Source organism: Theropithecus gelada, chromosome 6 (assembly GCF_003255815.1).
Source record: "Theropithecus gelada isolate Dixy chromosome 6, Tgel_1.0, whole genome shotgun sequence".
Taxonomy (NCBI): domain Eukaryota; kingdom Metazoa; phylum Chordata; class Mammalia; order Primates; family Cercopithecidae; genus Theropithecus; species Theropithecus gelada.
Genome location: NC_037673.1, coordinates 169,115,526 through 169,128,615, shown reverse-complemented (window position 1 = coordinate 169,128,615; position 13,090 = coordinate 169,115,526). Strand labels below are relative to the sequence as shown.

Here is a 13,090-nt window from a genome sequence, read left to right as displayed (position 1 = left end):
CACTGGAATGTTCTGATAGAGCACAGAACATCGCTCTGAGCAAGGTGCCCCACGTGCCGAGAGAGAGGAGCTCCAGGAAGCCTGGCTAAAGACTTCAGGAGGAAAAACTGTTTAGGCTGGGGATAAACAAGCCCTTTCGGGACAATGAGACCCTGCGGGGGCAACCTGGGAGCAGCCAGGTACTTAACACTTGGCAATGCATCTGGGAGGCTCCACCTGCCTCTACCCTCCCTCCCTCCAGCCCACCCACAGCTGCCTCCCAGCCCCGCAGCCGCCACATGACGACATCCTGACCTAAGCCCCTCTTCGTCTCCAGCCCCTCTAAGGAGCTATTTGCAGAGGCCCCCATTTGCCGTTTAGGGGCTTTGCACGCAAGTGTTTGATTTTAAAAAGAGAGAAAGAGAAGCCACAGCAGGTGCCTCCACTTCCATCCTGGCCTCACCCCACCCTCCGAGGGCTCCCAGGGATCTTTGTGCCGTGTGTGTATGTGTGTGTCTGAGTGCTGGCGTCATCTCCACATCTGCTGCCCTGTGACAAGGGCCTTTGAAGCTCCACAATGACGCCATCTGCCAGGCACAGCCGGCCGGCTGGCTCCTTCAGAGCTGACCCCACGGTTACCATGGCAACCAAGGTGGTGGCACGGGGCCTTCAGAAGAACCACCAGTCTAATGATGTCAGGAGGTTCCCTGCAGCAGTGTGGCCCACGAGCCCGGGGCTTTGTCAGCCCATGCTTGAGCAGAGGTGGGTGGGGCAGAGATGGAGGACAGGCTGGTGGCCAAGGACAGGAAGAGAAGAAGGAATCATGGAGGCATGGGGTCTCTGACAAAGGAAGCGTCTTCCCTGTGGCTTCTGGGAGCCTCCTGCTCTCAGAAGGTCAGCAGCTCACTGGGGAGTCCGTCACCTGCCAAAGGGGGTGGCATGGCCTGCATAGGACACGTTACACTGGGCACCTCTGCGCATAGTATTCCCTTTCCCAGGGCCCTTTCTCCTCAGCTCAAGGCCCATCACAGGATTCCCTTCTTGGAGCTTCCCAAACAAAGGGGATGGCGCCCTCTCGTTTGCCTGCAGTGTCAGGCACACATCTCCACTACAGCCCCATCAATGCTCCCTGCGCTCACTCATCTGCCCCACCAGCGGGGTCTCCTTGAAGGCAGGGACTGTGTATGATTCAGCTAACCCTGGTGCCTGCTACAGAGGTCAGCACATGGTGAATTCTAGCAAATGTTAAATGAATAAATGAAGTCCCTTCATTTCTCAGCCACTTGCCAAGTGATTTCTTTTCTTTTCTTTTCTTTTTTATTTTTTTGAGATGGAGTCTCATTCTGTCCAGACTGGAGTACAGTGGCGTGATCTCGGCTCACTGCAATCTCTGTCTGCCAGGTTCAAGCAATTCTCCTGCCTCAGCCTCCCGAGTAGCTGGGACGACAAGCATGCAACACTATGCCCGGCTAATTTTTTATATTTTCAGTGGACATGGGGTTTCACAATGCTGGTCAGGCTGGTCTCGAACTCCTGACCTGGTGATCCACCTACTTCGGCCTCCCAAAGTGCTGGGATTACAGGTGTGAGCCACCGCACCCGGCCAATTTATTATTATTTTGTGAGACAGAGTCTCGCTCTGGCACCAGGCTGGAATACAGTGGCATGATCTTGGCTCACTGCAACATCCGTTTTCTGGGTTCAAGTGATTCTCCTTCCTCAGCCTCCCGAGTAGCTGGGACTACAAATGCCTACCCCCATGCCTGGCTAATTTTTGTATTTTCAGTAGAGATGAGGTTTTGCGATGTTGACCAGGCTGGTCTTGAACTCCTGACCTCAAGTGATCCCTCTGCCTCAGCCTCCCAAAGTGCTGAGATTACAGGCATAAGCCGCTATGCCCGGCCATTACCAGGTGATTTTTAATGCCCAGAGTCTCAGCTGCTTTCCATACAACAGCAAACAGAAACAGGGACAGAGAAGAGCCTTCTGAACCTACTGCGAGGCATGGATGGAGGGGGTTTCTCTGCTACAGTCAATGCTACAGGTGCTAGGGCCTCTGAGGAGTGGTCTAGACCTGCATGGAGGCACCAGGGAACCTACTTGTATCTCTGTGTGTGGCTTATCGTGGGAATGAAGTAGGAGAGCTGGAGTAAGACTCAGCACCAAGACCCACTTGGGGTGTGCTACCTGTGGGGTCTTGGGTGAAATCATTTGCTCACAAATCCCCTGATTTTTTGGGTCCTGGGGTCTATGCATCTCCCCTCAGAGTAGCTACATCCATGTCCCTGCACACCAGTAGTACATGTGGGTTCCCATGGCTTCACATCTTCCCAATCTTTGTAGTAGCAGGTTTTCAATTTTTTTTTTTTTTTTTGAGACAGAGTCTTGCTCTGTCACCCAGGCTGGAGTGCAGTGGCGCAATCTTGGCTCACTACAAGCTCCGCCTCTTGGGTTCATGCCATTCTCCTGCCTCATCCTCCCCAGTAGCTGGAACTACAGGTGTCTGCCACCACGCCCGGCTAATTTTTTGTATTTTTAGTAGAGACGGGGTTTCACCGTGTTAGCCAAGTTGATCTCGATCTCCTGACCTCGTGATCCACCCGCCTCGGTCTCCCAAAGTGCTGGGATTACAGGCATAAGCCACTACACCTGGCCTTTTTTTTTTTTTTTTTTTTTGAGACAGTCTCACTCTGTTGCCCAGGCTGGAGTGCAGTGGAGTGATCCTGGCTCACCACAACCTCTGCCTCCCAGGTTCAGGTGAATCTCCCATCTCAGCCTCCCAAATAGCTGGGATTACAGGTGCACATCACCATGCCCTGCTAATTTTTGTATTTTTAGTAGCGCTTTGCCATGTTGGCTAGACTGGTCTTGAATTCCTCGCCTCAGGTGATCTGCCTGCCTCAGCCTCTCAAAGTGCTGGAATTACAGGTGTGAGCCGGCCAAGTTTTCAATTTCTGTCAGTCCAATAGGATTCAATTGGGTCTTTTAATTTTTTCATTTTTCTGAGACCAGGTCTCACTTTGTTGCCCAGGCTGGAGTGCAGTGCCACCATCATGGCTCAATGCAGTGTCAACCTCCCACGCTCAAGCAATGCTCCCACCCCAGCCTCCCAAGTAGCTGAAACTACAGGCATGCACCACTATGTCTAGCTAATTTTTTAACTTTTCTTTTGTAGGGATGGGGTCTTGCTGTGGTGACCAGGCTGGTTTCAAAATCGTGGCCTCAAGTGATCCTCCTGCTGCCACCCCTCTAGAGTGCTGGGATTACATCTTTGAGCTACCATGTCTGGCCTGAATTGAGTCTTGTTTTAAATCTCATCCCTCCAATTTCTAGTGAACTTGAGCATCTTTTCACTGCCAGTATCATCTCCTCTGTGAAGAGCTGGTCCTTGGCCTTGTTTATTTTTTTTTTTGGTTGTTAACTTTTTCTTTCTTTTTTTTTTTTTTTTTGAGATGGAGTGTCTCGCTCTGTCGCCTAGGCTGGAGTGCAGTGGCCGGATCTCAGCTCACTGCAAGCTCCGCCTCCCGGGTTTACGCCATTCTCCTGCCTCAGCCTCCCAAGTAGCTGGGACTACAGGCACCCACCACCTTGCCCGGCTAGTTTTTTGTATTTTTAGTAGAGACGGGGTTTCGCCATGTTAGCCAGGATGGTCTCGATCTCCTGACCTCGTGATCCGCCCACCTCGACCTCCCAAAGTGCTGGGATTATAGGCTTGAGCCACCGCGCCCGGCCTGGTGGTTAACTTTTTCTTACTGATCTCTAGGAGTTCTTTACATATGAATTCTGAAGGCTGCCTCTTTCCCATATGTGTGGCCAGTATCTTCCCAGGCTGCGTGTGGCATTTTTGCTTTATGTTATGTGCCATTTGTTGAACAGAAGTTTCTAACTTTTATGTGGTCAAAGAGAACAGCAAAAAACTGTCTGAGGCTCATGTAAGCACCAGACTTATGACACCCTTTGTATGTCTCTGTCTGTTTTGTGGGGGTTTTTGTTTTGTTTTTTAGAGAAAGGGTCTCGCTCTGTTGCCCAGGCTGGAGTGCAGTGGTATGATCATGACTCACTGTAGCCTTAAAATCCTGGGCTCAAGTGATCCTCCCACCTCAGCCTCCTAAGTAGCTGGGACTACAGGTGCATACACCACCACATCCAGCTAATTTAAGAAGATTCTTAGAGATAAGCTTTCACAATGTTGCCCAGGCTGGTTTCAAACTCCTGGCCTCAAGCGATCCTCCCACCTCAGCCTCCCAAAGTGCTGGGACTACAAGTGTGAGCCACTGTGCCCCGTCCTACTTGGCTTTTCATATCTACACAGAGCTTCTCCTTTCACGATCTCCTGAGTCCCACAAGGCCCTGGGAGGTGGCAGGAACAGAGATGATTGTTCTTACGACACAGATGAGAAGGCAGAGGCCCTGTCACAGCATCCCACTGTTCTGCCTCCTGGCACCCACTCTTTCCTCTTCCAGTAGCTGGCCCCTGCCTTTTCTCGAGGAACCTCATTCCCCACAATCTCTGTCCCTGTGGTTTGGATGGGGTTGACACCAGAGCAGGTACAGGGCCTAAGCCTGGCCAACCAGAGCATTTGATTTCTCAGGCCACAAGGATGGCATGAGGCCTGAGCAGGGCCAGTGAGAGCACTGTCCTATCTAGGACTTGGTTAGAATGACTGAGAAAGAGGCCATTTCTACTGACTTGAAGATGAAGTCAGTATAGAGGAAAGCAGATCCGAAGACAGAGACCTATTCCTGGCAATGTTTGAGGCTGGATCCAGCCATGCCTGAGACCTTCTACTCCTTAGGCCAGCTCAAGGTCTGGTTCTGGATCTTCGGTAACAGAGTCCTGACTAATACTGACCAAGTTATTGTGGGAAATCAAAGAGCCAAGACCTTTGATCTTGAACCATCATTACAAGTACAAAGAAGTACAGAAAAATAAGGGCCTCCCAATGCTATATTTATCTTTAGGTCTCGGTTTCCAAATCTGTGAAGTAGGGATAGCCACCCTGTCTCTTCCATCTCAGCTAACTCTGGCTTCTTCAGTGCCTCCTGGGCCTCTTGGGTGAAGGAGGGCACCCTGGCCCTCCTGTTCTGACCCCAAGGACCTTCTGAATGGGAGGCCAGGAAACAGTAGACGTGATAGAAATAATCAGCATAAAGGAAAACTAACATCAGCTTGAAGCTGCCCTAGAGAAAACTGGATGTGGTAAAGACCATGGCAAAAAAGAGAGAACAGGGAGGAAGGAAAAGAGAAAAATCTGACCCTATCAGCAGCTACAACTGGAAATTAGACCTGAAAAAAAATGAGTTAAATCTTTGGTGTAAAATTTACACATTAAAGGATAAACTCTCCTAAGAATAATTTCCATAACAATAAAAAACTGGAGAAAATCCTAAACATCTCCTGGAACCATATGGAGATTTGCTTCAGGAATTAAATGGATTTCGGGGCATTCCCCTCTGGAAAATACTTTCTAGACAAAACGTCATTGATACTGATGTGTTTCTGAGAACATTTCTCAGCATCCTTCGGGTCGAAGCCTCCTGCGCGCAGCCAGAGCCGCTAGCCCTGTAGGCTGCATCCTGTTTCAGCAAGAACAGATGAGGGGCACTAAGGAAAGGGGCCCAGAGCAGGCGCAGGGTGGCTGGCTCAGGGCCCAACCCACTGCCCCAGGCCACTCACCGTGGTGATGAATCTGTACAGCGGCTGCCGTCTCTCTGTGTACTTGACCGTGATGGGGCTGAGGTCGTAGCGGAACCAGATGGCAGGGATGATGCGGCCTGTGTGGCTGTAGGCAACGTATTCCTGGGGTAGAGGATATGAGAATCAGAAGTTCAAACTGTGTCCCAGGGTGGGTGGGTCCCCCAGTAACCCTCCAGAAAGGACTTTCCTCCCTCTCTGCTCCACAAAGCCAGACTCCCCCACTCCCTCTCTCACATCCCTTCCCCTGGAGGCCCTAAACTCCGCTGTGCACAGCTGGGCATTTTTGACCCCCTTGGTTGTTTAGAAATTGACCATGTGAGCTGCAAGGAGCACCAGAATCAGAAAATACATTAGGAAGCAGAGCTGTAAAAGGAAAAGTGTAATTGTTGGCTGAGTAAAGGCCTATGGCCTCCTTCAACCCCTAGGCCATGCGAAATCCATTCATTTATTCAACAATGGTTTGCTGAACGCCTCCACTGTGGTGGCCCATGGCTGGCTGCTGGGGACCCCGAGGTGAGCAAGTCCTGCCTTTTCCCCAGAGGGAGTCACAGTCTGCAGAAGGTGGAAGACATAAGAATATCCCTAACACTGCCACATCACGCATGTTGGATGGAGGGTCATGGAGAGTTGAGGGGGCCATGAACAAATGAACAAATGACCCATTCTCCCGGGAGGCTTCTGGGAGACTGGGGAGGGGACATTCTGAGCCACACATGATGGATAAACAGGAGACCCAGTATGTGTGTGTGTGTGTGTGTGTGTGTGTGTGACGGGTGTAAACGCCGTGTGGGGAGTGGGCTAGCTTCTTCAGAGGAATGGACTGAACTGCAAAGCCAGAAGGCCCTGCCCTGCCACCAACCTTCCCAAGAATGCACACAGCAGGGACTAAGGATACTAAGGGGCTGAGCTAACAGTGCATCCTTGGGCCAGCCCCTCCCTCCCTCAGGGACTTGGTTTCCCCATCTAAACACTGATGGGCCTGGGATGATGACCCCTGGGATCTCTCCAGTTTGGGCACTTCAAGGTGCTAAAATCTGCAACAACTGGAGACCGTATTGAACCACTGGGGTACCCCCAACCCCAAATGCTGAGCCTGAGGAGCCCAGGCTGCTCCAGAGGTAACACCGAGCCCTGACCTCCCACTGGGTCACTGCTGCCTGCTCCCAGGGCAGAGTGCGGCTGCAGCCGCAGAGAAGCTGAGCAAGCTGCTCTGGCTGCTCGGCCTCGCCAAAGCATTGGGAAAAGGAGCTTTGAGTAAGGGAAGATCATCTTTCTCTAGGAGAGCTTCTGGGGTAGGTCGACTGTCTGGGTCACAGCCTAGAGCTGAGGGACAGAGAAAAAGAGTGAAAAATAGCAACAGTCAGTATCATTTACCTAAAGGTTTTTTTTTTTTTTTTTGGTGGGCTAGGCATTTTTGAAAACATTGTCTCACATGACAGCAATCTTATAAAGTATCATCTCTACTTTATGAATGAGTAAACTGAGGCACACAGTGGCTATGTGACCTGTCCCAGGTCAATAGCTAGTGAATGTCTGAGCTGGAATTTGAACTGCAGTGTGGTCCTGAGCTTGCATCTGTGCTTTTCCATCTGTTAGTTGCTATGAGCATGTGAGGGTTACAATGAGATGCCCCTTGTGAAACAGTGAATAAAAGAAACAGAGCTCCCGGGAACATCAATTTAGGGCGAGTCAGAACAGAGGGACTAAGTCACTGGACAGAGAGCAGCTTGCAGGTGGGCAGGCTCACAGCCCCTTCCTTAGACTGAGGCATGAAGTGATCAAGAAGCCAGGCTCTGGAGCTCAAGGAAAACCTGTTCTAATCCCCACTCAGCCACTTTATAGCTCTACAACCACCTCTCAGTGCCTCAATGGCCAAATCAACAAAATGGGCTCAATAACAGTCTCAACATCAGAGCTGTCATGATGATTGAGAAGATGGAAGAAGAGAGTTTAGCACGTCTAGCCCCCAGGAAGTACTCAATGACTGACAGCTATGCCTCCTACTATTGTTATAATTAACTGAACTAAACAGGTATCACTTATAAGGGGTTTGGGCAGCCTTGGAATGCAAGAAAAAGGACAGTCCTGGTGGTAAGTGGGAAAAACCCATCCACCAGGGTCTAGCAGGGGCATCTCAACCAACAGGCTTCAAGTATTCATGTCCCATTGGTGTGGTGCCCCTGGGGAAGTCCAAGCCTGTCTTGGCTTGAGACTACTAATTTCTGGGCCATCCCACTCTGCAGACTCTGACCATGCTCTGCTGCCCACTAAGGCCTGGTGTCTTCTCCATGACTTTGAGTGTTGGGGTCCTGGGGACACCCCTGTCAATCAACAGCAAATTAATCAACAGCCATCTTGGTGTGACTCAGCAGCCTCATGAGTTTGGGTAAAGTGCCTGTGCCCTGAGAGCAGCAGTGTCTGTGTGTGTTGAGCACCCTGGGGTCTGTGTCTAAAGGACTCGGACCAGATGCAGGGCTGTTTGAGAAACAGCCTGGTTAGATCTGTTCTCCTTGACTCTGAGACTGCCACATGGCAGGGACTAGACCTTTCACCTTTACCCAGAGACAGAGCCTGGCCCAAGCTAACCCCCAGGAAAGGCCTCCAGAAAGGAACCAGAAGAAAGTGCGTTGGTGCAGCCGCCTGTCGTCTCTGCTCTCGGTCAGCAGAGGGCGCCGCCGCACAGAGCTTGGCCCAGCCATCGCCCGCGCACCTTGTTGGCCACCGTGTACTGGTAGGAGTACCGCTGCTTGCCACTCTTGTCCTCATAAACCGTGGGTACAATCTTCAGGATGTAGTCGTGGGAGGCCAGGGCTGCGGGAAGGACACAGCAGAATGAAGCAGGGGGACAGGCACTGCCCGCTGACAGCTCTATGTCATTTCAGTCCTAATCCTAAACCCCCTGGGCACAACAGGGGGCTCATTCCCCACAGTTTTACCACCAACCAACTGCTCTTCATCTCCCCTTGGATACTGGGAATTGGGAGACTCTATCCATCAGGATCTTCCTCCTGCACTGTATACATTATTAAAATTCTGGAAACAACCCAAACGTCCATCGACAGAGCAACCATGAAAGAGTGAGTGTTGGCCGGGCGTGGTCGCTTACACCTGTAATCCCAATACTTTGGGAGGCCGAGGCAGGTGGATCTTCTGCAGTCAGGAGTTCGAGACCAGCCTGGCCAAGATGGTGAAACCCCGTCTCTACTAAAAATTCAAAAATCCCAGCTACTCAGGAGGCTGAGGCAGGAGAATCGCCTGAACCTGGGAGGCGGAGGTTGCAGTGAGCTAAGATCACACCACTACACTCCAGCCTGGGTGACAGAGCAAGACTCCGTCTCAAAAAAAAAAAAAAAAAAAAAAAAGTGGGTGCTAGGAGCAGCTATTCTCCAACAGGGAAAAGAACCAAGTCATGGATTGGGGGAGGGGGAGACACTCTCTATCCATGTAAATATATAGGAGAATTATCTGGAAAGATGCCCAAGGAACCATGGGCAGCTTTAGCTTCTGGGGAGGAAGGCAGGATTTGAGAAAGATCCCATTTCATTGTACAGCCTCTGATATTGTTTGAATAGTTTTACTTTTAAAACAAACTATGTTTCAGTATTAAAAAGAAAAGAGCCCATCAACCAGAAAAACTGCACCGATGAAGCATTGAGTAACTGAAAATGGGGAAAGAAATCAACGGCAGATCAGTTCTTCCTGGATGGGGGAGCTGCTGAAGGCAGGGATGGAGCCTTACTCATCTCTGTGTCCCCAGAGCCCCATGCAGGGCCTGGTACCAAGTGGACCGTGGCAAATGCTTACTGAATGAATGAACGGATGGAAAGATGACTGGACAGGGGCATGAATGAAAGCACAGATGAATCAGCTGCTGATAAGCATGAGGTAACTGGAGTCCAATGCTGGGCTAATAGAATGCTGGCCCAGAGCGGCCAGATATCACCCAGGAAAGGTATGAACTGTCCTGGGCCTTCTGGGATGCTTACAGGAAGCTCATGGGCCTTCCAGAATCTCGGGTCACGGACTACAGAGCTAAAATAACACAGCAATTTAGGCCTGTGGGTTCTAATCCTGGTCGCATAGCCGAGTCAGTCCTCTTCTGTTAGAAGGCTGGCGATGCAGACAGCATTCACTGCCCTAACACTCCCTCCCTGCCCCGACACTCCCTTCCTGTCCCTTCCTGCCAAAGCCACATCTCAGTAAGCAAAGGAAGTGCTTCCTGAATTGTTCTGAGTGGGTTCCTCTGAAAACCTGAGACAAGTCCTGCAGCCGCCGAGCCAAGTCCATGAAAACTCCAACATCTCCCTGTTCAACCCCGTAATGGTTCTCAGATGTCAGAAGCAGTCGAATCATTTGGATTAAAGGACACCTGGGCCTCTTTCCAGGAGCAGCCCATTAAATGGGTCAAGGGTGGAGCTCAGTATTTACATTTTTAAAACAAGAGCCCAAGACCACGCTTGACAGTGGTGTCCAAATGCCTATTGCCCTACATTAAAAACTTGATGAAAAAGTGAATCCCTTATCAAAATCACCCCTGTAATATTTCTTGCTAAAATTTGTACAAGGCTGGACATGGTGGCTCATGCCTGTAATGCCAGCACTTAGGGAGGCTGAGGTGGGAGGATCACTAGAGGTGAGGAGTTCAAGACCAGCCTGGCCAACATAGTGAAACCCCATCTCTACTAAAAATACAAAAATTAGCCAGGTGTGGTGGCACACACCTGTAGTCCCGGCTACTAGGGAGGCCGAGGCAGGAGAATCGCTGGTTGCAGTGAGCCGCCACTGCTCTCCAGCCTGGGCAGTAGAGTGAGACTCCATCTCAAAAAAAAAAAAAATCACCCATAATTCACCATCAGAAAACTATGGTTCACATTCTCACATATAAACTGCCAGACATGTTTATATATACACTTATATTTTCCTAAAATAGCACCATACTGTATCTTTTTGTAAGAACTGAACATCATGAACTTTTCAGGTCTAAGACACAGAACATAAGCTCCATACAGGTTTGTTTTATTCATCTCTCTATCCCCAGAACCTAGCCCAATGCCCAGTATATAGTAGGTGCTCAATAAATGTTTGCTGCCTGACTGCCAGCAAGGTCCTGACACTCCTCGCTCATCTTGGGCAGTTACCATGCTCAATCAACCCCCATGCCTGAATACTGACGTGGTTCCTCATTTTCATTCTTACAAACAATGGCCTAATGAACATTATTTTCCTAGATCTTTGTACACTCTCTTAATTATTTCCTTAGCTTACTCTCCTATGAGTACAATTGATGACTCAAAGGCAATGACCATTTTTAAGGCCTTTAATACAATTTGCCAAGTGCCCACTGGAGACACTGCAGTTAATTAGACCCATGTGGACTCCTTGTGAGTTGACCATTCCTAGAGACTGCTGGCTCCAACCTGGTCTAGGCCAGCCCACACTCCCTTCAGGCTCACTCCCTCCTCCCCTACCCGTATAATCTTCTTATGGAAAAATTCAAATCTAAAACATAGGGAATCGTATAACGGACTCCCACGTACCCACTTCCCAACTTCAGCAATTACCGACGTCTGGCCAATCTTGCTTCATCCCTATCCCGCCACTGGAGTGGGGCCCAGAACCTGCATTTTTAAACCAGCAGCCCATATGTGTGTGTGTGTATACTTACATACACATATACACACACACATATATGTGACAGCCCATATTATGTGTTACATATACATGACAAGCTGGTTTCATCCCAGTTATGTCATTTGGGACCAGTTAAACAACTCAGTATCACAATACAAGACACAATTTGATACAGGAAAGGTTCTCCTTAGATTCTGCCCTAGGGGATCTCGTTCCTGAAGTTAGCTGTTGACGACAATGACGCGAACGGCCAACATTTATTGAGCACTCACAATGTGGCAGGCCGTGTACTAAACTCTGTACACGTATCTCATTAATCCTCATGGCAAGGCTTAAGGTGGAGAGGATTCTTCCCACTTTACAGATGCAAAAACTGAGGCTTAGCAGAGTTAAATGACTTTCCCAAGACCACAGGGCTGGGAAAGAGTGGAGCGGGACACTGGAGGCCAAGGTCCTCACGACCGCACTGCACCACCATCTGGCCGGAGCTCTTCCACGGTGGCCTCCAGGCCTCTAATGATCGATTATACACCCACTATACCCTGGGCACAGGGCTGGGTCCTGGGGACAAAGCAGTGGGCAAGGCAGAGTGCTATGTTCTAGCTGGTGCAACAGCCAAGGGCAGCAGATGACTGGGAGAACAAGGTGATTTCAGAAAGTGGTCTATGCTAGGAAGAAAAAACAGGTTTGTCCTTAGGAGTGGGGGTTACTTTAGATAGGGTGACCAGCGAGGGCTTCTTGGAGGTGGTGGCATTTGAACTGAGACCTTAATGCTACGAAGCAACCCCCACAGCAAGACCTGGGCACAGAGGGACCTCCAAAGGCAAAGGCCCAGTGCCGGAGACTGAGCTTGGGAGCCGAGGAAATAAAAGCCAGCCCTTCCCCGGCTGTCCCTCGCTTGATCTCATACTTTTCCTCTCCACTTAAGCCAGCCTGAGATGACTTTCGTCACTAGCCCTGGAGAAGGCAAGGTTTTCTGTCCACACCCTCTCTCTGCTTGCACACTCTGGGCCTTCTTAGCTTGATCCTCTTTCCTGTCCAGCAGCTGAGGCGTCCATCATAGCTGTGAACATTTGTGGACGGCCAACGTGGGATGGCATGTTACCATGACACAAAATGACAATGACCACAGCCCCACACCAAGAATCATCTGCCTCTATTACAACCAGACATTTGCATTCAAATAAGGAGGTGCTGCCGTCTACTTATCCGTTGCTGGAGGCAGCATGAATGGGAACCAGACACAGCTGAAAAGCAATCGGATAATACAGCGCCAACCCTGTACATATCAGAGGCATTACTGCCACGATGAAACACAGAAAACAGCAGTTGCTTCCCAGTGAGAAGACAATGCCTTAGAAAAGCCGAGCAGAGCTGCGCACGGTGGCTCAAGCCTGTAATCCCAGCACTTTGGGAGGCCGAGACGGGCGGATCACGAGGTCAGGAGATCGAGACCATCCTGGCTAACCCGGTGAAACCCCGTCTCTACTAAAAAATACAAAAAGAAAACCTAGTCAGGCGAGGTGGCGAGCGCCTGTAGTCCCAGCTACTCAGGAGGCTGAGGCAGGAGAATGGCGTAAACCCAGGAGGCGGAGCTTGCAGTGAGCTGAGATCCGACCACTGCACTCCAGACTGGGCAACAGAGCGAGACTCCGTCTCAAAAAAAAAAGAAAAGCAGAGTAGAGGGGGACAGATCACCTGAGGTCAGGAGTTCGAGACTAGCCTGGCCAACGTGGTGAAACCCTGTCTCTCCTAAAAATACAAAAAATTAGCCGGGCATAG

General features: G+C 50.2%; 1 protein-coding gene across 5 annotated transcripts in view; it reads right to left on the bottom strand.

Moving 5' to 3' along the window:
* The window catches only part of ERGIC1 (endoplasmic reticulum-golgi intermediate compartment 1), a 121,528-nt gene that overhangs the window by 11,892 nt on the left and 96,546 nt on the right, over window positions 1–13,090 (bottom strand). For 3 of the 5 annotated variants that reach the window (XM_025386953.1, XM_025386951.1, XM_025386955.1), the window contains 2 exons: window positions 8,388–8,488; window positions 5,657–5,779 (listed from right to left, as the gene is read on the bottom strand). In XM_025386953.1, the coding sequence (XP_025242738.1) occupies window positions 5,657–5,779; window positions 8,388–8,488 (224 nt within the window). Of the gene's footprint in view, window positions 1–5,652; window positions 5,780–8,387; window positions 8,489–13,090 lie in introns of all 5 variants that reach the window. The other 2 variants (XM_025386950.1, XM_025386952.1) reach the window with 1 other exon arrangement.